The sequence below is a fragment of the Meleagris gallopavo genome, chromosome 20 (assembly GCF_905368555.1).
Source record: "Meleagris gallopavo chromosome 20, MGAL_WU_HG_1.1, whole genome shotgun sequence".
Taxonomy (NCBI): Eukaryota; Metazoa; Chordata; class Aves; order Galliformes; family Phasianidae; genus Meleagris; species Meleagris gallopavo.
Genome location: NC_139423.1, coordinates 3,534,133 through 3,558,689, shown reverse-complemented (window position 1 = coordinate 3,558,689; position 24,557 = coordinate 3,534,133). Strand labels below are relative to the sequence as shown.

At 47.5% G+C, this 24,557-nt stretch overlaps 2 protein-coding genes across 3 annotated transcripts in view; one reads left to right on the top strand and one right to left on the bottom strand.

The window, feature by feature from the left end:
• LOC104913753 (uncharacterized) overlaps positions 1-2,914 on the bottom strand; it is a 36,657-nt gene extending 33,743 nt beyond the window's left edge. Inside the window, exon 1 of one of the 2 annotated variants that reach the window (XM_019621643.3) lies at positions 2,714-2,914. The gene's annotated coding sequence lies outside the window, so the exon portion shown is untranslated. The remainder of the gene's footprint in view (positions 1-2,713) is intronic. The other variant, XM_010721254.4, reaches the window with a different exon arrangement.
• A 7,580-nt stretch (positions 2,915-10,494) lies between these two features.
• UTS2R (urotensin 2 receptor) lies at positions 10,495-14,897 on the top strand. Its single transcript, XM_003211433.4, has 2 exons — positions 10,495-10,752; positions 13,196-14,897. Exon 2 carries the CDS (start codon positions 13,340-13,342, stop codon positions 14,486-14,488), a length of 1,149 nt encoding a protein of 382 aa, XP_003211481.2. The 5' UTR covers positions 10,495-10,752; positions 13,196-13,339; the 3' UTR covers positions 14,489-14,897.
• Positions 14,898-24,557: the final 9,660 nt, after the last annotated feature.

The following is a 24,557-nucleotide window of genomic DNA, read 5'->3' as shown; positions in this document are numbered from 1 at the left end:
AGCACGTCTGTGATCTAACACAGTATTTCAGTTCAAGCTTTAGGGGCAGGATACACCCAGCCAAGCTCCCCCGATTCCCACTAAGGAGAGAGCCACGCTTCATCTTTCCATACCTGACCAACTTCCACAGTCTCTCACAAAATGAAGGCAGTTACACACTCCTCTTACTTCCACCAAAGATGAATAAGGCCCAGGTGCAGCCCACAGCACCTGTAGCTGAATCCCTGGTATATTATTTGAAGTTTCGATTGCCTTAAATAAGACTGCTACCCCTTCCTCAAGGATTTGCCCTGGGAGAGGCAAGATGAACAAGAAGGACCACATATGGGTACTTCCCCCAAGAAGGGATCAACTGAGGGCTCTCAGAATTTCCACGATTCTGCAGACAGAAAAGGGCTCTGCAGGAGCCCTCCCCTTCCATTTATTGCAACCCAGTGAGCTGTGGAACCAAAAAGCAGGGAGCCTGAGCAGCCTCACTGCACCCAGCCAGCCCCACAGCATGCGAAACCCAGGATGGATGGGGCAACACAAAAATTAATGCAGGATCCACCTTCCCCATTCATCCCCATGAGAGCCATAATCTTAAATCCCAACAGATGGAACCAAAGCTAACTGGAAATACAGAGGAAATTGCTCTTAATCCCATTTTATTCCTTCTTCCTCTGCTAGTAGGAGGCAGCAGGGCACAGGCTTTTCTAACCCCTCCACGTTCCCCACAGCTGGGATGGTGCCAGGACACTTTCCCTATAGGAGCCGGCCAAAAACCTTCTAGATCACGGGCTCACCCATGCTTCCAAGTGGAGAAGCAGCTGGATGGAGCACAGACAAAAGCAATGAAGCAATTGGAAAAGAAGCTTTAAAGAATCCCTTGTGTCAAGAAATGTTTACTGCAGAAAATATCAGCGGAACCTCATTTTTCAAGAGGAAAAGCCTTTGCTCTGACGTCTCCTATCTGTTTTACTAAAGGAGCTTTGGAGGAGGCTGAGATTTCAGAGAAGGTGCACAAGTCAGGGATTCACTTGGGGGGAGTGCTAAGAGCTTCAGAGCTGGAAAGCATGGACCAAGCAGGGCAGTCATCTTTACACTGTGTGTTGGAGGGAGCGAGGCAAGGAGAGAGGCAAGAGATTTGGGGGACGGCTCTGCTTCAGGGACTGAGGTGTAACTGCAGGAGGGACTTCAGACTGGGAAGTAACATCAGTCATATGATGGTAGTGGGTTGCTATGCAGTAATTTAAAAAAGAAAGCATCCATCCTACTGGTAATGGCTGGCAGCTTTTGTTTGCTTCTTTTGGCTTCTGCATGAGGAATAGAAGAGAATTTGCATCACGTGCTGACAGCCGAGTGCCCACATGTCCTGCTCATGGGCTGAACTTCATGCCCATAAGTAATCAGCAGAGCTGTTCATGAAGAATTAGCTGTTACTCCATATGCACACAGCTGAGACCTGCACTCTTGGACCTGAGCAATACAGAATGATTATGGAAGATGCAGTTACAGCTCAACCCCTGCACATCTGCAGGGGAATTGGGGGAGGTTATGCTCCCCACGGCTGGGAGCTCACGCTGTTGAGAGCAAGCATCAGAACAGAGCAAGACTGAACCACAGGTCAGAGCGGCTGGCTGCCTCCAAGCCTACAATGCACAAGCTGTTATTGCCAAAGTATCACATTGCCCAGCTCGGCTATTTTTGCCCTGTGAGCAGCCTGCACATAGCAGCAGTGTTATGAGAAATGCTCACCCTGTTTCCAATCCAACAGCATCTCACCCCAGGGAACCGCTCCCAGAGGCTGCTTTTTTTCTCAGTATTCCTTTCCTGTGGGGGGATACTCTGCAACCTCACCACTCCTTTGCACTCTCACCTTTTACTGCGCTTTCCTACAAGTCACCGGGTCCCCCACAGCAGCTGCTGACAGAAGAATGGAGCAGTGAGAGAGATGAAGTCTGGCATAACGCAAGGGTTGTGCAAAGCAAGATAAGAAGCTGTGTCAGGAGCTGCTGACACACGAGAGCTGGAATATTTTTGGAGGATGTGCAATCAGCTTTGAAACAGCTCAGAGCAGCAGAGCACCCCTTCTAGTTTTCCCTCCCAACCTCATAAGTTCTGAAATCTTGGAAGTTCCCCTGGATGGAAAACCTCAGTGCTGTTCAGCTGTGAATTACAACTCTGGGGAGCAGCCAGCACTGCACTCAGTGCTGGCTCCAGCAGCAGGGTTTTCACAAGTTTACCCATTCTTTTAGCCTCAGCAAAGCTGTTCTCATAGGATGTTCTTGCAGGAGAGAGCCATCAGTACTTGCACACCTCCTGTTCCAGTCCCATTGTGCTGGGAGGGAGGATCAGCTCTGTCTTGCTCCAAGAAGAGTAAAAGGAATCACCACCAAAAGTTGCCAAAGTAAAATATGCAAGGCAAAAGGATGATTCAAAAGGGGAAAAAGAGAGCTGGAGTACTTTAGCCCATACCGTATGCACCATGATGTAGTCACTGGGAGCAGGTAAGAGCAAGTGCAAGAAAAAAAAATTATTATCTATGCAGAGCTGGAGAGCAGAATACTAGGAGGAAACAGAGGACAACAACTTCACAGCCTGAACTTTGCAGCGAGCTCAAAAACCAACCCCAGTTTCCATACGCCATCAGGGCTCCCTTGTGGGTTCTGCCACCTCCTGGGCACAAACACAACATGCAGCAAAACCTCCCTTCTGGAATAACAGAACTTACAGCTTCAGCACACTCCTGCTCCTTTCTCACCATTCCTCTTGCCTCTCACTCTTCCTGCTTCTCCTTCAGCAGCTTCCCACAGCCAGCCCCAACCCTGGAATTGCTCAGCTAATCCCAATGCCACTTCTTCATTGTCCAATCCCTAACTGCAGACAAAGGAGATATACTGAGCTGCCTCTCACCACAGCTGATGGGAATTGGCTTAAATACCACCAATTTGCACTGACAGCCTCTGTAAGGAGTTGTTTTCCAAGCCCACATATGAAAAAAAAAAACCCTCAAAAAATGCTTCTGAGATGGATATGTAAAAGCAGAAACAATCAGATGTAGAAGATTTATGATCACAGACTGCAAACAAAGGGCTATCAAACAGGCAGCAGCTGGGAGCAGTGGGAGCTCTGGGCACAACCTGTACTAGCAGAAAAGAGTATTATCTGTACAGTGCAAAAATTGTAATAATTGTTCTTCCTGCCCATTGTTCTTTTTCTTTCAACCCTCCGCGAAACCTCCAGGGGTTCTCTATGAACAGCCACAGGAGTCAAAGAGCACTCTGCTATGTTTAACAGATCCTTTCCCCCTCCAGAATGGACCTGAGGTCAGCAGCCCAGACCTGACATTTCCATATTTCCCAACCTGAGTGTTCTTAAATCAGCATAGTGCATCGCATGTCCTTCTGCTTAAAACACAGATTTATGTCTGTGAGTTAAAGGTGATGCAACCAGTGAAGGAAAATAAATACACCCAACTACGTCCTCCCTCCCTGTCTGAGCCTATTCCAAAGATGCCAGATTTCAAACTGTGTTCACTAAAAAGCCATAAAAAAAAACAGAGGATGAAAGAGCTCCAGCATTAACTGTGATGTGTAACAGAGGAAAGAATTATCTAAAAGTTAACAGAGCATTTCAGTGCTTGGGCATCCACTGGTTGGCAGTGAATGTCTCACAGTCAGCAAAATGCCATCCTACCCATCAGATCAGGATGGAAGAACACACAGGAGCTGGAGGCACTGCTGCACTGTGCTATAGGGTCTCTGGGAAGACTTCTTTTGGACACCATAAATAAATCAGATATGCATGACAGAGTGGGTTTGAACTCAAACTCCCTGCACCACTCTGGCATCTCTTGTTTAGAACTGAGAAATGGGCACAGTGATGGAGAAGCAAGACCCTAAAATGAGGAACCAAACCCAGGCAAGGAGAGTCTGAATCACTTGGTTGAGATGCAAACAGCATTAGTTTCTCCTTATCATCGAGACAGGGCCTTTAGTTCCCTAAAAACGTCACTCTTATACAATTCACAGAGATGTAATTAATTTGAGACAATTAAAGCAGTCAAGCGAGTCCCTGCACTGTGTGCCTCAGGCGCAGCCAAGCCAGCTGCAAGGAGCAGCTCATGAGAAGGGCCAGCAAGTGTGAGACAAACGAGTTTGGAAGTGAGCTGCCATCTGGCATGGGGTAGCAAAGGCAGAGAGATCCCCCTCTCTGATTAGGCAGTGTGCTGCCAGATCCTACTGATTGCTGGGCACAACTGAGGCATGTGAGGCTCCTGCTCTGCTGCAAGGAGGCACGGCCAGATGTTCAGCAGCACCAATTCCTGCACTGACCTGGGCAGTGTCCCAGCATAGGTCACCAAAAGCCTTTTTGCAAAACACTGTGCAATGCCTATTGCACTGAATCACACACCACTAAGGCAGGCTGGTAAAATTAGCTGAATCCCACTCAGATCCTCCATCATCCTGTGCAGCAGGTACCCAATATGTTTCATTTGTGTGGGACACAGATGACCTGCAAAGCAGAAACTGTCTAAAAGCATCCTGCCAGCCCCAGCCCCATGAGCCCATCTGGATTTCTGACTTCTCAAAGAACAATTGTATTCTAAATAGGTCATGAGAACAGCGCTGGCAACCTGGGAGGAGCTGGACTGTGGGCTAACGAGAAATCATGGGGTTTTGGGAGTTGGAATGGGAAAGCACTGACCCATTATCATAGGATATCTCGAGCTGGAAGGGACCCATAAGGATAGTCAAATCCAACTCAATAGTGTAAGGCAAGACCCAAAACCTGAGGACAGCACAGTGCAGGTGCAGCTGTAACAGCCGCTCTTGGCCACAAGAGCTCCATCATGTACCCAGAAATCACATCCCACATCACCCTGACAGGAACAGGGAGGCAACGTGCTCCAGCTCTGCGGACACAGAAGGGCACTTCAGCCTCCTATGAGCTCTGCATGGAGTGGTTTTGTTTGAATCCTTCTTTTTCTATGCTGGTGTTTGCATATTCTGGCATCCATGCTCTGAAAAACAAGGGATGTGCAAGGGATGCTTCTCCCACAGAGCAGCTGTGGTTCTGACATCACAGCCCAAACATGAGAACACAGCCTCCTCCAGCCATGCACAGCCCCCAGCAGCACATTTCAGAGGCGGTTCCCCAGCCCATAAGGGAACACAGTGTCTCAAACAATAAAGATTTCACAATGCTCCCAAATGTGCCGTAAAAGGACAATTAAAATGTTCTGAAGCCACCACGGCACTTTATGCAGCAGTTTGGCAGTGGCGGTATCGCAATGACTCTTTTTGCTGTTGCTGTCCTAAGATTTCCCATGATATGGTGCAGCTGGGCTCAGCCCACACTGGGAAATCAGGAGAGATAAGTGCAGCAGTGAGGCATGCAGAAAGGATGCTGTCATCAAGCATGCAGAGGTGAGCTGAGGTGAGAGTTATGCAGCACCAATGGATGCAATGGGGCAGAAATGCATTGCCGAGCAGAATTCCCCCTGCAGAACTTCAGCTCTGGTCAGTGCTGGGGGCTATACTCCTCAGCTATCTCATCCCCAAGTCCCAAGTGCCTTGGGTTTGCTGCCTCCATTTAGCAGAGTGTTACACTGGATCAAATCATGGCAAATAAAAATATTTCAAAGCAATAAACACACTCTCCAAGAGTGAAACCAGGCATCTTCCTTCTGCTTTCTGTCAGGGAATTATCTTCATCAGCATTGGTGCATTTCCAGGAAAATTTCCCTCTGGTGTAAAATGCCTGTGGCTAAATAAATGCCACATCCTTCTCACCAAAATGATAACAGAATAAACGTGACAGCCCTTCCTGTTGCTGTGTCAGCAGTCACACGGCCGCCCTCCTTGTGCTCTGCTGGGTCCATCTCTACCACACATACCCCATCTCAGTGACACCAGAACCCTCAGTAAGGGACCGTCTCACTGCAATGGTGACACAAATGCTTTCTGTCCTCAGGAAAATCTCCCCAAATCCTTTCTAGTTCCCGGCTAGGACACCTGAAGATGCAGAGCCAACCCACAAAGCAGCAGTGCCAACAGCATGGCCATGCAGGCTGGGACTGGGAGGTGCTGGGCAAGATACAAGTGGTGGTGAACAATGGGAAGAAACTTTTGTTTTTAACATAACATTGGGTTTTGGTGCACAGAAGGGCTTTCTCTGAGCATGGCTGACCTCGTCAGGGTTTTTCTGGTGATTCTTTTGAGGACTTCCAGAATTCTATTGCAGTTATTTCCTAATCTTGAGTGCATTCAAATAAAGAGAATAAAGATTCTGTGTTCTCCTACCCCAGTCACTCTCAAAATGCTGTTGCAATGATGATCAGATTATAATTGGTGCAGAGAGACATGTGAACTGCACGGAGCCCAAAGCCAGTTCTGTGCTGTAGAGGTTCTCCCTGAGCTGCCGTGCTCTCCCTGCCTGCCCCACACATCCACCCCCTCTGCAGCTCTGATGAAAAAGTTTAATGAGACAGCCAAGTAAATGACACAGAAGCCACGCTGCGTAGTGCAACAGGCTGTCAGAAAAGCTACCAGCTCCTTTGCAGAAGTGGCAGCCAGCAACAAGCACTGCCAAAATTGCTGTAACCCTGCTGAAACAGCTTCAGCACTGCTAAAACCTCTCCAAAAAGTGACTGAAGCTGAGACCAGCCTACAACTTTGCATGGGCTGTCACAGCAGGATCCATTCCTCCCACTGCAGGCAGCAGCGTCTGGCCAGGGACACGCTTGGCTGAGACAAATCCACAGGCAGCTGTATTAATTACTGATGTGAGATATAAAAAAAAAAAACAACAAAACACCGCTGCTCACAATTTCCTCTACTGGTATAAAATGCATGCAACCTTATCTCTGTGCTCCGCGTGTCCTGGGTACTTTGTCTTCCTCACAAACCTCAGATGCAGGACACAGGCAGTTACATCAGAGTTTCCAACAGTGGCAGAAGACCAAAGAAATTGGAAAAAATACAAAAGGTGGAACAAGTGAGTTATGATGCGTGCATGTAGCTGGAATCAGTTAGGGGGAGATCCCAGAAAGCAGTGCTGGAACTGGTGAAAATCACAGTGCTTGGTATGTCCGTGTGGGCTGCACATGTGTAGACACACTGAAGGGCAAATGTACTTGGCAAAGCAGACTTGACAAGGTTATATATATTGCAAATAGGTTCTTCTTTCCATTTGTATCAAGGACTTTTGGTATTATTATTATAAAGTACATCAGACATTTGTGAATCATTGAATCGCTAAGGTTGAAAAGACCAAAAAGATCATCAAGTCAACCCATCACCACCATACCACTAAGCCATGTTATTCAATGCAACATCCACCCTTTTCTTGAACACCTCCACTGATTGTGACTCCACCACCTCCCTGTGCAGCTGTTCCATGCATCACCAAATGGGACAAGCATTACATGCAAAACACCACATCTCTACTGTGCCCCACTGCTGGCAGAAGGTTTTATGCCCAGATATTACCAAGTCCCCATCACACACAGCTTCCTCAAACACAGGGACCTGAGGCTTGAGGGAAAACCCACACTGTGGGGAGCAGCCCATGGCCATGTTGTTCTGGGGTGCACTGCAGCCTAGTGTACCCCACAATGCTCCCCTATGGGCAGAGGGCAGCTTGCAGCACCCCATGGCAAGCTTCAGACCTCACAGCAGTCCTAAAGTTGTAACTGCTGTGTGAGAACATAGGTGATCTGTGAGATCTTAAAGAGACACCAGTAATAAAGGAGTCCTGGGCTGATGGGAGCTTAGAGGTGAATGCTCTCCCTGAGCAGTGCAGCTCTTAACACAGTGTCTGTGTAAGGGATCCTGGATGAGTGCAAACAAATCAGTGATTGCAGCCCCCGGAGTCTCACTTTCTTGCAGAGCTGCCAAGAGCAAAGCAATACTGACTCTGAAAGTACAACTGAAATTTCACGTTGCAAAAAAAAAAAAAAAAAACAATGAAAACCAGGAAGAAAGGAGACCAAAATGCCAAAAAATTCAGTGAAGTCTCAAGTGAGACACTGAAAGAACTCAAATGCGTTGGCTAATTTTGAGTGGCTCTTTCACTGGTGGGCACAGACAGGAAGACTGAAAAAAGCTGTTGGGACTCAGCTGGAAATGTGAACATCACATTTACATGTGTCCCAGCCTGTAAGAGTGGGAACAGAGGGATTTAAATGCAACAGGAAGGGGCTATAAGAAAGAAGGGACAAACTCTAGCAAGGTCTGTTGTGACAGGACAAGGGGAAATGGTTTGAAAGTAAAAAGGGGGGTTTAAAACTGAATATAAGGAAGACATTTTTTACACCATGAGCAGTGAGGCAGTGGCACAGGTTGCCCAGAGAGGCAGTGATGCCCCATCCCTGCAGACAGCCAAGGTCAGGGATGGGCTGTGAGCACTGATGGAGCTGTGGGTGTCCCTGCTCAGTGCTGGGGATGGGATCAGGTGGCCTTTAGGGTCCCTTCCAACTCCAACCATTCTGTAATTCTATGATTACAAGAGATGCAAGTCCAGTTCGGTGAGGTTTGAACCAGTAACAAAACAGTCAAACTCAGACATCACTGACATAAACTTTTATGTTGAAGATGAAAATGGGTAATCTTTTCCTTGTTATTATTAGAATAATGACGACTACTACCACAGTAGTCAGTTTCGAAGGCCCTATGCAGAACTTGAGCCCTGTGGCAGTGGATGCTGTCTGAATGGTTAAACAGACCTGGTCCATATCTCAGAGAGCTGCTACCTCTGTCTGATATTTGCTCTGCAGTTCCTTGCTGTGTTACCAATCCCACTGGCTGGAACTCCTGCCTATAGCTCTAAAAATATCTCACAAATGTGAAAAACCTTGAAACTCAATGCACCGGAAGATGAGAGGACGCAACGATCTCTGTTTTACAAATGAGAAAAAGAAGAGGAAGAGGAGAAGCAAAACTCTGATCACAAACAGCCCTCTGAGCCAGGGCTGTGAACCTGACACCAGCACATCGCTCTCAAACTGCTCTCCAGGCACCTCCTCTGATGACTCCAACAGCACTCAGATGCTTTCCAGCACTGGGGAGCTCTGGTTGCTCTAATGGCAGCCCCGAGGGCACCGATGTTTCTGATAAACCAGTACACCAGTGTGATGTTTTAGCGAAGATTTGAACACCAAGAAGAACTACCAGGTTGGGAATAACAGATCCAGGGGAGAGATGGGTTGGCCAGAAGCTTTCCCCATTCCATTCCCCTCTCTTCTACCTGGTCAATAATCACCCAAAAGGCACCCTGGTGACAGAGGAATGCCTCATGAATTATCTTTACACCTTTCCAAAGATTTTCTAGGAGAGAGTCACTAAGTACAAAGTTAGAGCAAACCTTCAGAGCAAAACTCCCTTATATTGGGCTGTTTTGGGTGAGGATTTAGGGCTCAGACAGCCCTCGTAAGAGTCTCTAATGTGAAATCTATTTTCACTGCAAACTCAAGTCTCCCCACAAGGATTTGCTCCAAACCCAAGTCCTCATGAGATGTAAAGGCCTGGATTTCAGAGAGGCTCAGCACCCTTCCCAGATCCCACCACTGTCACCTGGGCACTCTCCCAGATCAGATTCATGCTACATGAAGCCAAGACCTTGGACAGGAGATGCACCGAAAGCACCCAGACTGCAAAGTGTAAAAGGCATACAGGTACCCAGACAGGGAGTAGGAGGAAGAAATGGCTCTGAGTTTCCAATGCACAGTGGGCACAGTGGGCACATCCCACAGCCACATCCAGCAGCAACCATCCTGGGAGAGGTGGCAGCTCCTCATGTCCCATACAGAAAGCAGTTTCCTGTGATCCACGGGGCTAAATCAGGGAACCAGGAGGAAGAGCAATCCTGTGGCATGCAGGCAACCAACCCGATATTCAGCTGCTAGCAAAATAATCCCCAGCTTAGCGTCAGCATTCCACAGCTCCAGCCCCTTCCTTGCACTACAGTTTTTGAGGTGTTTGGTGGATCTTGCTCAGTCTTCACTTCCTCGAGAACCGCTGGAGAAAGGCAAGGAGCCTTAAACCACCTGGACAGCATTTTGTTATTGCCAGCCTGACATGTCTCAGATGCTGTCGTGCGTGATATCACCGCATGGATTCATTTGTGAATACGCCGTCCAACCCAAATAAACTTTGGCTTCGTTTTGGAATTGATCTCTGAACAGAGGAGCTCGGCTCTTTCCGTGGGCAGCCGACCCTCCTGCAGGAATTTAACCCTCCCCAGCCCAGCTGCTCTGCACAGGCACACCAGCTTTGCTCACGCAGGGTCAGATGCTTGTGTCCTTCTGTGCAACGTGAGAAGAAGCAGAGCAGCTCCTTGTGTCCCCAGCCCTGTGACAAACAGCACCGACACCTCGCATCTCTCAGGTGGGGGGAGAAATCTCAGCTATCCAAATGCTGCTGCTTTAAAAAGGCTCTTTGCTGGCTGCAGTCAAAGCCACGCTATGCCTAACGTCACCGAGTAACAGAAATAGCAGGCGTGAGTGAAGGGAGGAGAATGAGAGTATTAAGAGCGCACAGATTTCAAACATACTTGGAGAGGCAGCACGCTCCCTTCCTGCCACTGCCTTTCCAGATGCGACAGAGCACGGGGATCTGTTGCTGTCTTCCCATGAAGAAGGATTCTCTCTCTCCTTTTTTTTTTTTTTTTTTTTTTTAATTTTCTTTTTAAGTTTCAGCTTTAAGACTACTAGATACGTTTTTGCTTTGTTTCTTGTAGGAAATTTCATCTGCCGGATTTAAAAGCAAGGTTTGAGCAGGAGGAATTCCTTTATCTGTGTAGCTACTGGAACGTGCATGGTGCCTCTGTGTGCTGATAACATAGAAGAATATGCAGGAATGGCTGAGAAAATTGCTTAGACCGTAACGTGCTTTGAATGGCTGCTTGGGATAATGAGCTCTTTATTGTGTGTGTCTGCATGTGTGCAAGTGTATGCATGCACGTACGAGTGCAGCAATGGCAGTGACTTTAAAGCGATGCAAGGTTTCCCCAATTTGCTTAATTTTCCTCCTGTAGGAGTGAGGATTTGCCTAGCTGTGGGCTCTGCCTGCAGCCAGCTGGAGTGTCTGAACTGAATTAGTGCTGTAGTGATTTTATGAATGAAGTGAAATGCAGGCTCAGAGGATGAGCAGAGCGAGCAGGCACGGTGAGGGAGCTCTCTCCAGCAGGAGCTGGCACATCAGGGATCTATGCAGACGAGCACAAACCTGCTAGAAGTTCCCAGGGCATAAAGTAAGGCAGCTGCAAGAGGCCAGTTCTTAGGTCATGGAAACGTGCACCTGAAAACAAGCTAAAATGAATCCAACCGCATCCAAGAGCTGCATGTGACTGGTGTTGGGTTCAGCTGGAGCATCCCATGAAGAGCCCTTCACTTCCAAGCAAGCATGCTGGTGACCGTGTGGCAGAGCTCCTGAGCATCTGTGTCTCCTTCTCTTGCTGCCAGCACAGCTTGTGCATGAGCACTGATGAAGCAGACGATGAGGGGGCAGCTGGTGCATGGACTGGCTGGCTGCACACACCTGAAGCCAAGCAGGAAGGAATGGCACAGCACAGCAGTGTGAAGGATTGGGGTTTGCTGGGTCTCAGAAGGCTGAGATGCTGGTGAAACTGACAGAGACTACCTCAGAGAAGCAGCTTCCCAAAGGAGAACTGAGCACTGCCTGACCATGCTTCATCTCTCCCCAGTGGATATCTGCACCCAAGGCATGCGGGCAGGGTGCAGATAGGCTCTATGTACTGCTGTTTTCCCTTTTCTGCACCCGTCTCCCAGCTGTTAAGCAAGAAGAAATCTCTCTGTAATGGACCGTCCTCTTTTCTGTAGACTTATTGCATGACATCTCAACAGTAGCCATTGCCTAGTAATGCGATGAGGAGACAATCATACAAGTCATGAAGAGGATGAACACTGCCCATCCTCAAGTGTTACAGTGGTCAATGGTAGGGGATGTCTGTGAACCATGGGCAGCTGGAGGAGGGCCTGCTGCTGCCATCCTGCTGCCAAGGAGCAAGCAGGATGAAGAGCAAAAGCTTTGGAGTGGGTGTGGAGGCAAAGGGACACCTAACTCACTTGGAAAAGCTGCAGAAGTTTGCAAATTCCCCTGATAAACAACCCCAGCCTGCCCCAGGGAGCAGGCAGAGGGATGGCTTTGCCTGCAGAGCCCTGCAAGGACGAGGCAGTCCAGCAGCTCCTCTTGCAGTTTTTTCCAAACAAATGGACAATCTGAGCTGTGTAATATTCGTAGCACAAATGTTTCTGTGTGCAGAGATCTTTAGGTCGATGCAGATTTCTCATATGCCTTAAAATCCTGCCATTTCAGGTACTTCTGGTGCTTTTCTCAAGCAGCTTTGATCTCCCTTTGCCTACACCCAGAGCTGACACAAACTCAAAGCAGCACAGTCATGATTTGAACAGTGCTGGGCTTAAGCTAGCCAAATGCTCCCACATGCAAAGGGTGTCTGCCTTCCTGCAGCAGTCTCTCACTGCACTGCATGGGGATGTTCAGGCCCATCCACAAACAGGACTGTCCAAAATAGGGTTCTGTGCATGGGCACACAGACATCTGCGGGCTCATACTTACAGAGCATGTGAAAAAAACTGTACTTACACATATAAAACTCACAGTGCAACCCACAGCTTGCACTGCAGATGGAAAATGCCTTTCTTCTCCATCACTTACCAACTTGAAACTGCAGGTCGCAACAGAGCAGAAGCTCTTCATTCAAGAAAAGCTGTTCTGTGAATGCACTGCACAAATACTAGACTTTGAGTTCGTTGTATGAAATAGACAACAATCTAGCTGCAAATGGTAAATACAAAGTTTGCCTTCCCTTTTTTGGGACTTGGACTCCTTCATGCTCAGAGCTTAGCAAAGAGCTTATCAGCAATTGTGTTGATGAGTCTATAAGTTGCCACTATGAATGCAGGAAGGGTTTTTTCCCCAGCCCCAAACTAACTTTAAGGATTGCAACAAATGGTTCCAAAGGTCCACACAATCTCTTTTGTCTCCTTTCCACGCACACTACAAAATAGCATTCCTCAAAGCTGTGTTCTTGTAACAGTAGCATGGGCCTTGTGCAGAAAACTTTTGGTACATGCAGACAGTAAAGGCTCAGTGACAGGTAACTTCTGAATGACAGCCTGTGTTGTTCTGGCAGATTTCTAATATGCTGATTTCTGACGTCTTTCTTCTAGTGGAGAACGCAGACCTTCCTTACATGAGACCCCACTAAAAAATGGTTCACCATCTCCCTGCAGTCGCATTTCTAAAGACAGAAAGAAGAGCTCCTCAAAAACCCGTGGCATGAACAGACCCTCAGGCATCACAAGGCCAGGAGGATGTCCCTGACTGACGAGCTGGAGAGCCACTTCTCTGCAACCCCCTACATGGTGACAGACACGAACGAGAGCAGCCTATTCCGAATCAGACCCAATGCCTCTGTCAATGCCACTGGGGATGGCGCACCAGCTGCTGGTTCCATGGAGGACATGATTGCCATCTGCACCATTGGGACGATCCTGTCCCTGATGTGTGTGATTGGGGTGACAGGCAACGTCTACACCTTGCTGGTGATGTGCCATTACTTGCGGTCGTCTGCCTCCATGTACATTTACATCATTAACCTCGCGCTGGCAGACCTGCTCTACCTTCTCACCATCCCTTTTATTGTTGGGACTTACTTCATCCAGAAATGGTACTTTGGGGACATTGGCTGTCGCATCTTGTTCAGCCTAGACTTCCTCACTATGCACGCCAGCATCTTCACCCTCACAGTCATGAGCACGGAACGCTACTTTGCTGTGCTGAAGCCCTTGGACACAGTGAAGAGGTCCAAGAGCTACCGAAAGGCCATCGCTGTTGTCATCTGGCTGGTGTCACTGCTGCTCACTCTCCCAATGCTCATCATGATCCAGCTGGTGCAAAGGGACAACAAAAGCATCTGCCTTCCCACCTGGAGCAAGCTGTCCTACAAAGTCTATCTCACCATCCTTTTTGGTACCAGCATCGTGGGCCCAGGGGTGATCATCGGTTACCTCTACATCCGATTAGCAAAGATTTACTGGGTGTCACAAACAGCATCCTTCAAGCAGACCAAGCGGCTGCCAAATCAAAAGGTGCTCTATTTGATCTTCACCATAGTGCTGGTGTTCTGGGCTTGCTTCTTGCCTTTCTGGATATGGCAGCTCCTCTTCCAGTATTATGAATCCTTCACGTTATCCCCCAAGGTGATGAAGAACATTAATTATCTGACAACCTGCCTGACCTACAGCAACAGCTGTATCAACCCCTTCCTCTACACCCTGCTCACCAAAAACTACCGGGAGTACCTGAAGAACAGACAGCGAACCCTCAGCAGCAGCAGTGGGTACTTCCAAAGGAGGAATCGATTTCAGAGGATTTCAGGGAGATCCATGTCCACAAGCAGTCAGCACTGCACAGAGACGTATGTTCTTGCTCACACTCCTTTGGGAAACAGCAGTGCCTGAAGGTAAAAAGCATCTCCACAAACGATTGATATTGACTTCAATGTTGCTGTGATTTAAAGTGTACGTTGTAAAGGCAAAGACTCAGCAGCTCCATAATGTGCACACATTTAGTTCAGAGGCTGTGCCATATTCTGTTTTCGTTTCCTCCAGTGCCGCTGATTTGATGCTAGCAACATTCAGCTGAACATCTCTAAACAGCCTTTCGCTTTTCATCTTTATATTTTATAGTGTGTGTCTCCTCAAGTAGTCATCAGTAATGAAAACCTGTTATAGGGCCAAGTTTTTTAATAGTATCAGCTGTCTCACAGAGTTTAGAATTATGTTATCTCATGAATGGCTGTCGTTCGTACTTTTTAAAGCAGTGATGCTAGATTGGTACTTGTATGAGAGCTGAAAACGATGAAATAAAGATAAAGCAGCTGACACTTGTGACATGCAATCCAGTTTGAATCGGGGTGGAACTGGACAGTTTGGATGAGGAATGTCCAGGGCTGTTTGTCCTGGTTTTGGTCACATTCATGTTTATTCTGCTCTCTCACACATGCTCTGGGCTCAGTCCTCCGCTCATGGCTGTAGCACAGCAGCAGCACACTGTTAGCAAGACAGGCTTTCCCTGACAGTGACAGTCAGAGGACACTCAGCATCCCCTAACGTGCTGACCCCAGACACAAGCACCCATGGGAGGAGCATCATCTGCCCTAGACAAACTCTTCCTTTCCCAGTATATCTGCCTTTTTCCCTTCCCCAAGGATCAGGAGCCTCTGCTTTTGTTCTTCTCATGGTAGCCACTAACAAACTTCAATACTGAGGGAGCAGAGCTCTGTCACTGTGTCTGGAGAGGAAGGACAGAGGGAGAGGTGGGGGCTGTGAGCTGCACTGGGCAGAGCTGTGCTAACAGAAGTCTCTCATAACCTCAATTATAAAAGTGCAAGTTCCCTATTGCCAAGATCACTTGCTCTGTTCACAGGAGATGGCTTTGATTTACCGCTACAAGATGTGAATGCAGCCTTGCCTACACCAAGAACGCTTTAACTTTCAGTGGTGACAAGACATCATTAGTACAAATATTCCCTCTGTGATGTTTGGTGCTGCCAGCACCCACACAGCACTGTTCTCCCACATTAGTCATTATCTTATTAGCAAGGACAAAACTATGCAATCACAGAATCACAGAATGGCCGGGGTTGGAAGGGACCTCAAGGACCATGAATCTCCAACCCCCCACCACATGCAGGGCCACCAACCTCCCTATTTAATGCTAGACCAGGCTGCCCAGGGCCCCATCCAACCTGGCCTTGAACACCTCCAGAGATGGGGCATCCACAGCCTCTCTGGGCAGCTGTTCCAGCACCTCACCACTTTCTCTGTAAAGAATTTCCCAACTCTAACAAAACTGTGGGATTAGATGCAGATTAATGCTCAGGAGCAAATTCAGAACTGCAGTGCCACCCTCCAGTGTGCAACAAACTACTTTTGCTTATACAGGAACTGAATTTAGTCTTCAACTTAAGTTTAGGGAAAGCTCCCACGAGTTGAGTACTAGAAAGCAGAGCGCATCTTTTCTAAAATCAAAGAGTGAGAAATAGAGGATGTCTCAGCTCACCCAGCATTACACACCATGATGGTGATGCAGAGCAGTTACCAAAAGCTGCAGGAACAGATCTGTCACCAGAGTCAATCAGCAAACCCTTTGCCCCCAGCAGGACTGCTCTGACTGACTTCTCCAAGCCCACCATAACCAAAGCATCCCAAAGGAAACATTTGCAACAAGTCTGCAGTTGCTCCATATCTCAGCCAGCACCCTAAAAGCAGCAGGAGCAGAGTCCCATTGGAGGTCCTGCTGCGCCCTGGGACACAGCCTCACACCAGGACACCCATCCCATCCCCAGTGCTCATTCAAGGCCTGAGCTGTGCCCTCAGCTGGGGCTGGCTTGCCAAACCAGCACCACAAAAGCAAGAGAAAGGAAGACACCCGCAAGTCAGGGAACGATTGCAGGTGATGTTCCCATTGACATTGGCTCTCCTTTGAAAGATGAGATGTTTCATTCAAGCCTTTCAATTTCCACCCCAGGCTATTCTTTTCATTTTATTCTGTTCCTCCTTCAAACACTCACATCCATCACCACTCAGTGCAGGCAACAATAAGGAAGCATTCCAAGTTTGCAGGTAAAGGCAATGTTCTGACAATTGACAAGCAGGCTCCGCATCGCCTGCCAATGCGATGCACCGGCATCACCCAGACACCAAACAGTCTTGTCCCTAAAACCAAATGATCCTGAGTATAAGAGGTCAAACGTGTGCAATAAGTGAAGTCTGAAGGAGGAATTGCCTTCTCCAAGAGGCAGATAAATTGCTTGGTTAGTGACAGCCATAAAATAATTATTTCTCCTTGCAGAAGACTATTACCAATGGCAGCACCAAGAGCTAATCTTCACCTATCTTTATATAAACTAACCATAGCAATTTGAAACGACGCGTGTGCACACGTGGCCTGCTGACCCCTTACACCTGCACCCTGCCTGCTCTCTGCTTCTTCTTCACTGGGTGCAACCTGACATCCTGATGTCTCCCACCTCCAAACCCCAAGAGCACTAGTCTGTGCCCACCAGCTGAACTGCAGCCACCAAAGGTCAAAATTATCTTTTTTTTTTTTTTGCTGGTTTAAGCTAGGAGGCATTTAGAACTGCCTCGACACTGCAGGAAAATCCAGCTATGAGCAGACCACAGCATCGCATCCATAGGGCGGTGCCTGCAGTGCTGTGGAAGGTCGGTACCCACTCTGGTGGCTGAAACAGGCAGGAGCCGCAGCTGGGCCCAGAGCAGCTCTCAGCTGGGCGCTGCCTTCGCCAGAAAGGGATGACGTGTGCGTACTGAATTGTCTCCTTTCAGCCTTTAGGAGGCAAAGCAGCACAATTTCTCACTTCAGGTTGAGGTTTTCACTCCCCTGATTGCTTACATTTAATTTTGAAACATCTCCTCTTTGTTTTGTCCAAACCACTGTATTCTTACACAAATCCCATGGGCAACCATGCCCAGTGCCACTCATCCATCCATCCAAACACTGTTTGCATCCTAGTACTCCTAATTTGCACTCAACAGTACTGATTTAGGCGTATTAAAAATGTGGTGGAATCAAAATAATTGAGGTGAGAGCACAACAGCAGACAACAAATTGCTCTGCAATAATAGAGATGTATATCTGAAAGCAGGATCCAACAGAGAGGCAGAGCAAATTGGGGAGAAGGAGAAATGAGCAGATTTGTTGCTGATTCCAGGCTTCCCAGTGCAGGAAAAGTGAGAGGCAAACGTTGCAGAAAAAAATCAGACATGGTTGCGTGGATGAGAAGCAACAGATAAATCCATTGCTGACATTAACAAAGAAACTCATCTGAGGAAAGTGATATTTTTATACCCACTGATAGACCCTTTGCTAACTTTTATTGCTCAGGAAGATGCTGGAGCTGGAATAGGCAGCAGTTATGTGTTCAGTAGCAGAGCAAGAAGCAAACACCAACTGTGCTAAAAGACACCAAGAGCAAAAATGTTTTAGTCCATCCCAGCTACTTCCCTCTTAAAACAGACATTACCCTTCATTTATCACACCTCACGATACTGCAGCATATCAGGCTGTCACATGCTGTCACCAAAATTGCCTCACTTCCTGCAGCCTGTGCTTCAAGGAGCCCAAAATGCTGCAGGACAGCACATCACCCAGTGGGTGACACTCAGCAGCCGACTTCCCCATGCAGCTTTGCCCCTAAGATACAGCAGTTGGCTCATGCAGTAGGTGCAACAACCATGTTAAGATTAAGCTCAGCTTGGCTTTATTCAACTTTCCCAGGAACAAATTCCCCCATCACCATAACCACTGTTAGAGATCAGGGAGTCCAGCAGTCAAAGAAGTCAGAGAGATTAATATGCAAGCTGAAGGCTCGCTGCTAAATCCAGTCTTCCCAAATGTTTATCATCTGGAAAGCCATCTGCCTGCCAGCAGAGCTCATGCTTTTTCCACAGAAGAAAGTGCAAATATCATAAATTGGGTTTCAAGGAGCAAAACACTCCAGTATTCAACATTTTAACTGTCATTAGATTTAATTACATGACAAGTAGCTGCTATAACTAGCTTAAAGCTGTCTAGAAAGATGACAAAATAATGCTGTAACAGCAAATATATACAAAATCAGTGAAAGCAGCTGCTTCAATAATAGAGGTGCCCAAAGCTGAACGCAGTGTTCAAGGTGCAGCCTCACCAGTGCCCATACAGAGCGATGATCACCTCCTGCTCTGCTGGCTGCACTACTGCTGATACAAGCCAGGATGCCGTTGGCCTTCTTGGCTACCTGGGCACACAGCAGGTTCATGGTCAGATAAGCATCAACCAATACTCCCAGATCCTTTTCCTCCATGCAGCTTTCCAACCACTCTGCCCCAAGCCTGCAGCGATGCCTGCGGTTGTTGTGATCAAAGTGCAGGACTCAGCATTTGGCCTTGTTGAAGCTCACCCCATGGGCCTCAGCCCAGCTATCCAGCCTTCCTACCCTCATGCAGATCAACACTTCCTCCCAGCCTGCTGCCATCTTGCAGGAGAGTGGCAGCAGGCAGCTACATGCTTTGGGAACCAAACCAGCAAGCTCCCCTCTTCCCCAAGGTTGCCTTTTACAAGGAATTTTGATTGCTTTCAATTACTGACTCCACTGCACAAATCTGAGCACACGTGGGCAGCAGCAGCAGTGTGGCTCCAGCTTTTCCTGTGTTTGCATTTATTTGAAATGCTAAGGGAAACACACGCAGCCAACCTCCTCCTGATTACTTGTTTAGTTTATGGGTTATTGCTCAAAAGAGAGTATAACACCATTAATTCATTAACTGCTAGCGTTATACAAACAGAATTGCTGCTCCCAAAATACTGATGTGAGTCAGTGAGTCACTGGTACTGTGTGATATCTTTGGAGGGAAATTTGGATTCTGTTTCCAGAAGGAGGGATGGAGACATCTCAGCATTGAAGACAACCAGGGCAGGGGCAAGGAGCTGCCCCAGCTGCCCGCTGGGGAGAACAACTCAGGGCGTCACACTACAGACAATGCAAAATACACCATAAGATGGAATTTCCAAAGCATTTCTGTCCTTGAAGCATCTGAAAATGGTACTCTTCCTCCTCTCAGCACCCTGTGCTGAACCTCCGTGTGCTCCCAGCCTTCTCCATGGCTAGTCTTCAGTACATCAGCTTTGGCCATCTGGCTTTGCTGAGACATTGCTGTGTCCCCAGCTTTTTTTGACAAATCAAAAATAGTAGAAAGCAGTTCCCCATTTAGCAATCCCTCATTAATCAGTGCTAGTTGGCAGGCTGATTACAATTTAGTTCAGCTAATTAAAGAAGAAAACATCTTTATAAGAAGCTAAGACTTGAATCACTGTCTGCTATCTAAAAATTCTTCCTTCCTTTGAAACATATGTCTGAAAAAGAGCTGTCTTTGTGCCAGCCTGCGACAGAAAACCCCTAATACTGCCACACTTCTGCACCATAGCAAGGAGGGAGCTTCCATTTATGCCATAAATGGATGGAGATAGATACTAAGCAACCTCTAAGACAAAACAAGAGGCATGAAGGCACCACATCGAAGGATCAGCCACAGGATTTTGGACATTCGGTGTTCACGCTGACCCCAGTGCTGTTGCTTTTTCTGGTTACCCTCACCCAGGAAGGCTTGCTAAGCCCACCCCATCCATGTAGCTGCTATGCAACGTAAAGCTAAGATGAAAAATCTAACAAATGTATGATGTGCTCAACAACCACAGACCTAAAAGTTTCGTTTCTCCTATACTAACTGGAACAAGACCATTATAATCCTTATTTGAAAAGAGAAATCCCTAGGCCTTGATGCATGGGTTTGGAGTGCCTAAGAATTACCTTGGATGTTCTGAGAAACACAGATATCTGCTTTAGATATTTTTCGTGGGGGAGAAAAGCTCCTCCAAGCCTTGGTACTGAAAAGGAAATGCTCAGCCTATATTTCCACATCGTTCCTAGAAGCAGGAGGTGGTTCCTCTATCTTCCCCACCACAGCAGGACATTCTACGGAACAGAAGGGAGCAATAGGGATTTACTGAAGACACCTGGCTGAACTTCAATGAATCTTTGCTGAGCTGGCTCCAACACCAAATTTTCATGCAAAACCAGACTAGCTGCTCTGTATTCCTGTGTTTAAGGCACTTATCTCTGAGTTGCCCTTCCTTCTCCTCAACCTTCCTCTGTCTTACATATTTAAGGTGAAAAGTCCCCAGGGCACTGTGTACCATTTACAAAGCACATGTAGATGCTCAGCAGAGTGAGGTCACAAAGATGACCAATGTCTTCAAAAGCAGCTGTGATACAAGCAATGGATTTCTGCTGCTAATGTTAAGAACAAAAGTGCTTACTACAGAGAGACTGTAGCTACAGGGCTTTAATCCTGCACAAAGCTGGTGTTGTGGGGTCAGGTGTTCACATGGAGATGATACACAGCATCTTGCTCTTGAGCAAGAAAGTGGCAGGAGATGGCCCTGCGGCAGCAGAGATCTTGCCAGAGATAGCATCATACAGATGCCTCTGAAGTCATTGCACTAAATGTCCTTTCTTTTTTCTTCCAACCAATAAAAGGGCCACATTTCTGCCCTGCTGTGGAAAGAATGAATATCTCTGAAAATTTGCTGATGCTGTGGAAGAGTTACATTGGGATATTTGGGGCTTCTGTGGTTGGTCAGGCAGATCCATCTGTCCCAGGTGAAAACCCTGCCCAGTGGATAAGCTATCACTGCATATCTCAGCTAAGGAAAGCAGGCTAATGCCAGATGACCCAAGTGTTAGTTAAACATGGATGTTTCTCTGAAGAGACACAAGTTGAATTCTCAGCTTCAGGAGCATGAAGCAGCCACAGCACTACCCAGCACTGCTCTACCACCCATAGCCAGTCCAAACCTACAAGCTTCACCTGAAGATCAGCTTCGAAATGCTGAGAAACTGCCTTATGTAGAGTTTCTCCATACAAGCCTGCAAGGATCCAGACATGCCACGGTTCAGCAAACTTTAGAAACATCAGACCACAGCAAACCTCCCTGCACTACTGTGAGACAGTGGGGTGAGAAGGTGCACTTTGGAGCAAAGTACTTCTTCAGCTTTGGATTGCAGATTTTGCCTGAAGGGATGGAAAATGGCTGTGGATATCTCCCCTCAGAGTTAGCAAACTCCTCCAGAAGGGAATGCATCTCGAACTGCCCAGCTCTAACAGTGCTGGGGTGTCCCTCTGCCTGTCCTGCAGGTAGGTGAGCTCCCATCCCAGGTCTGGACCTTGAACACGGACCATAATATTTGCTTTCCTTACTGAAGTCTCCTGAGGCTAACACAAGAAACAACAGCACAGTTTACGGGATACTCTTTGGGCCTTCTCTTTAGCATAAACTAACACACCATTCTATGCCTTCTTTCTTTCTGAGCTAAAGAAGAGAGGATCTGCCAGACCGGTTGGGAGAGAGAATAACTTACATTGGGGTCCAAGCAGGGAGACCTGAGAGATCTGCCAAAGCTTGGCATGGTGCAAAGCAGCTGCAGCACTGAGATATTCAGTGTTCCCTCGCTGCAGGAAGGGGTGAGCTTAAGGAGAAACCTTCCCCTGGGAGCCAAGCTGAAATGTGAGCATTGCTCAGCACAGAGGCAGGACAACGCCGAGTTATCCTTGGATGTCTCCCCGGGGCTGAAGGGATGTTTATAAGGGCACTTTCTTAATGAAGGAAAAACACACCCAAGCTGAGTTAAACGGCAGATGTTTCTTTAGGCCGAGGTTTGGCGTGGGATGCAGAACAGGATTGTTCTGGCATCACCCAAGGCGGCACTCTTGTGGAGCATCTCTGTCTCCATTTATTTATTTTTGGATGTCCTTATGAATGTGCAGCCCCCGGAGGCTGCGTGGCACAGGGTGGAAGGGGCTCACACAGCCTACAGATGGGGAGAAAATTGTCTACATGCAGCAGAATAACCGTGCAGGGGGTGCATGTCAGAGAGCACATGCACATGGCTGTATCAACGTGAAAGCATTTGGAAGAGCTACTGCATCATCCTTCTGTGCATGACAGAGGCAGTACGTGGAGTTCAGTGCGTGCGTACGGCCAGGAGAACGAGCAAAGGACAGCATTCCTTCCAGCCGCCCCAGGCAGCTTTGTTTAACCTTCCCGGTGGATCAGCAGCAAAGATAACAGAGTCATCTTTCCATCCTGGCAAAAGCAAATGCAGGCTTGGGGTAAAGGGTCACAGAGAGAGAACCAGGAGCTCTTCATCCAAGGAATTTTTTAAGACTTTCACAGCTACAGAGATCTGTATCACAGCTGCTTACCGTCACCCCCACTGCCTGGAAGCATCTCCTGCTGCAAGGTGCCAAACCAGCTCAGCAAAGCCAGGGGAATAGATGAGCTTTGAAACAACAGCACCTAAAACCCCCACAGGGAGGAACAGTTTGTCCTTCGCCATTCCTGTCACAGAAAACTAAATTGAACTACAGTGAATTCCTATGATTTCTGCATCTGTTACAGTGAAAAAAACTCAATAGGAGCAACATATCCAATGTGCCATTATAACTGGCAAACCCAGCTTAACACATTGCACAGAGCAAGCAGGGAGCAAAGGCAAAGGTCTGCATGTGAAAGGGTGGAGAAAGCATCATTTACAAGCCCTTTACTATACCTGTCACTGCAGAAACATGCAAACAGATGTGAATATTGCCCAGATCCAACATGGACCAGAAGTTTGGTCTACTAACACAAGGGTGAGGCTCTAACCCAGCCTTCTTACAGCCCACGCTATAAGGCTTGTCTGTTCTCTGTCCTGGGGTGGACTTGCCCTTTTGTAGACTTTACACCTAAAGGAGGACGCTGGCACAGTGCAATCATAGCATCATGCCAGATCCTTCCATTTGATTCCTAAGTTTGGAGATAAAACAGAAAACTTGGCTTATTCTGAAGTCCAATCTAGCAAGAACAGCATGCATCTTCTGTAACTAGAGAGCCTGAATACCATTAGAAAGTACCTGACAGCAACAGAAAAATCAGTATAATTGACACTGTATGGTATGTGGTTATTCTACAGGAAATTGTACCCAGCCACAATAGAAGAGCTTGATATAGCTCCGTAGCTCAATGCACCAGAAACTACAATAAATCACTGTTATTTGAAGTATAATAAATATGGGACCAATTTAAAGGCCACCACAGATGGTGCCAAGCATCTCATTGATCTCAATAGGCTTTGGATCAACCCCCGTAGGACTGAGCCTTCCTGCTGCCTCCACTCCTTGCCTATGTTCTGCAGCACATGGGTGCATCTCCCAGAGCCCTGCTCATTCCTGCAGAATGAATGCTGCCTACCTATGCAAAGAGTGAGACAGGGAAAGCAGGAGACAGCGCAGGGAGGGAGCGGGTCCTTTATTTCCTCCCTCGACTACTGGTGATTTCTGTGACATCCCCATGGCATTCAGTACATCAGCAATTAAAGAAGCTATTACAGAGAAACAGCAGGTGTACATAGGTGGGAAAGACTTAAAATAAGCACTTTTATATTAATTATTAGATAACGACGTTGTATCTGAAGCTCCTTAGGTAATGGCACATTACCAGCTGGCAGGTCTGATGGGGTGCCTGCTCTGCTTGCATGGGAGCACAGCCATGTGTGCTTTATTTCATAGCATGCATTTCTATGAAGATTCTCATTTCCCCTCCAAGCACTCTGAAAACAAGGAAAGCTGTCTGTCCAATTATACACCCAGCTCCTCTCATCCTCCTGCTCCCCAGGGCTGGAGTTCAAGCAGAAATGCTCAGTACATCCTCCAAGAGCTGCTGGCTTTGCAGCCTCACACACGTTCAGTTGTTTCCCTAATTCCTAGTGCCTTACTCTTCCCATCAAATCATCATATTTAATGGCATAAGATGGCCTCGAGAGTCTAACAAAATGATCTACCTATGCTTAAGATATGGAAGCCCATCCAGAGTTAGAGACATACATTCTAGCAATACAGACATTGCTGCAGATCAACCTCTAATTTTACA

Excerpts from the sequence above, each read along its gene's own strand:
- UTS2R (XM_003211433.4), top strand. The coding sequence starts at position 13,340 with ATGTCCCTGACTGACGAGCTGGAGAGCCACTTCTCTGCAACCCCCTAC.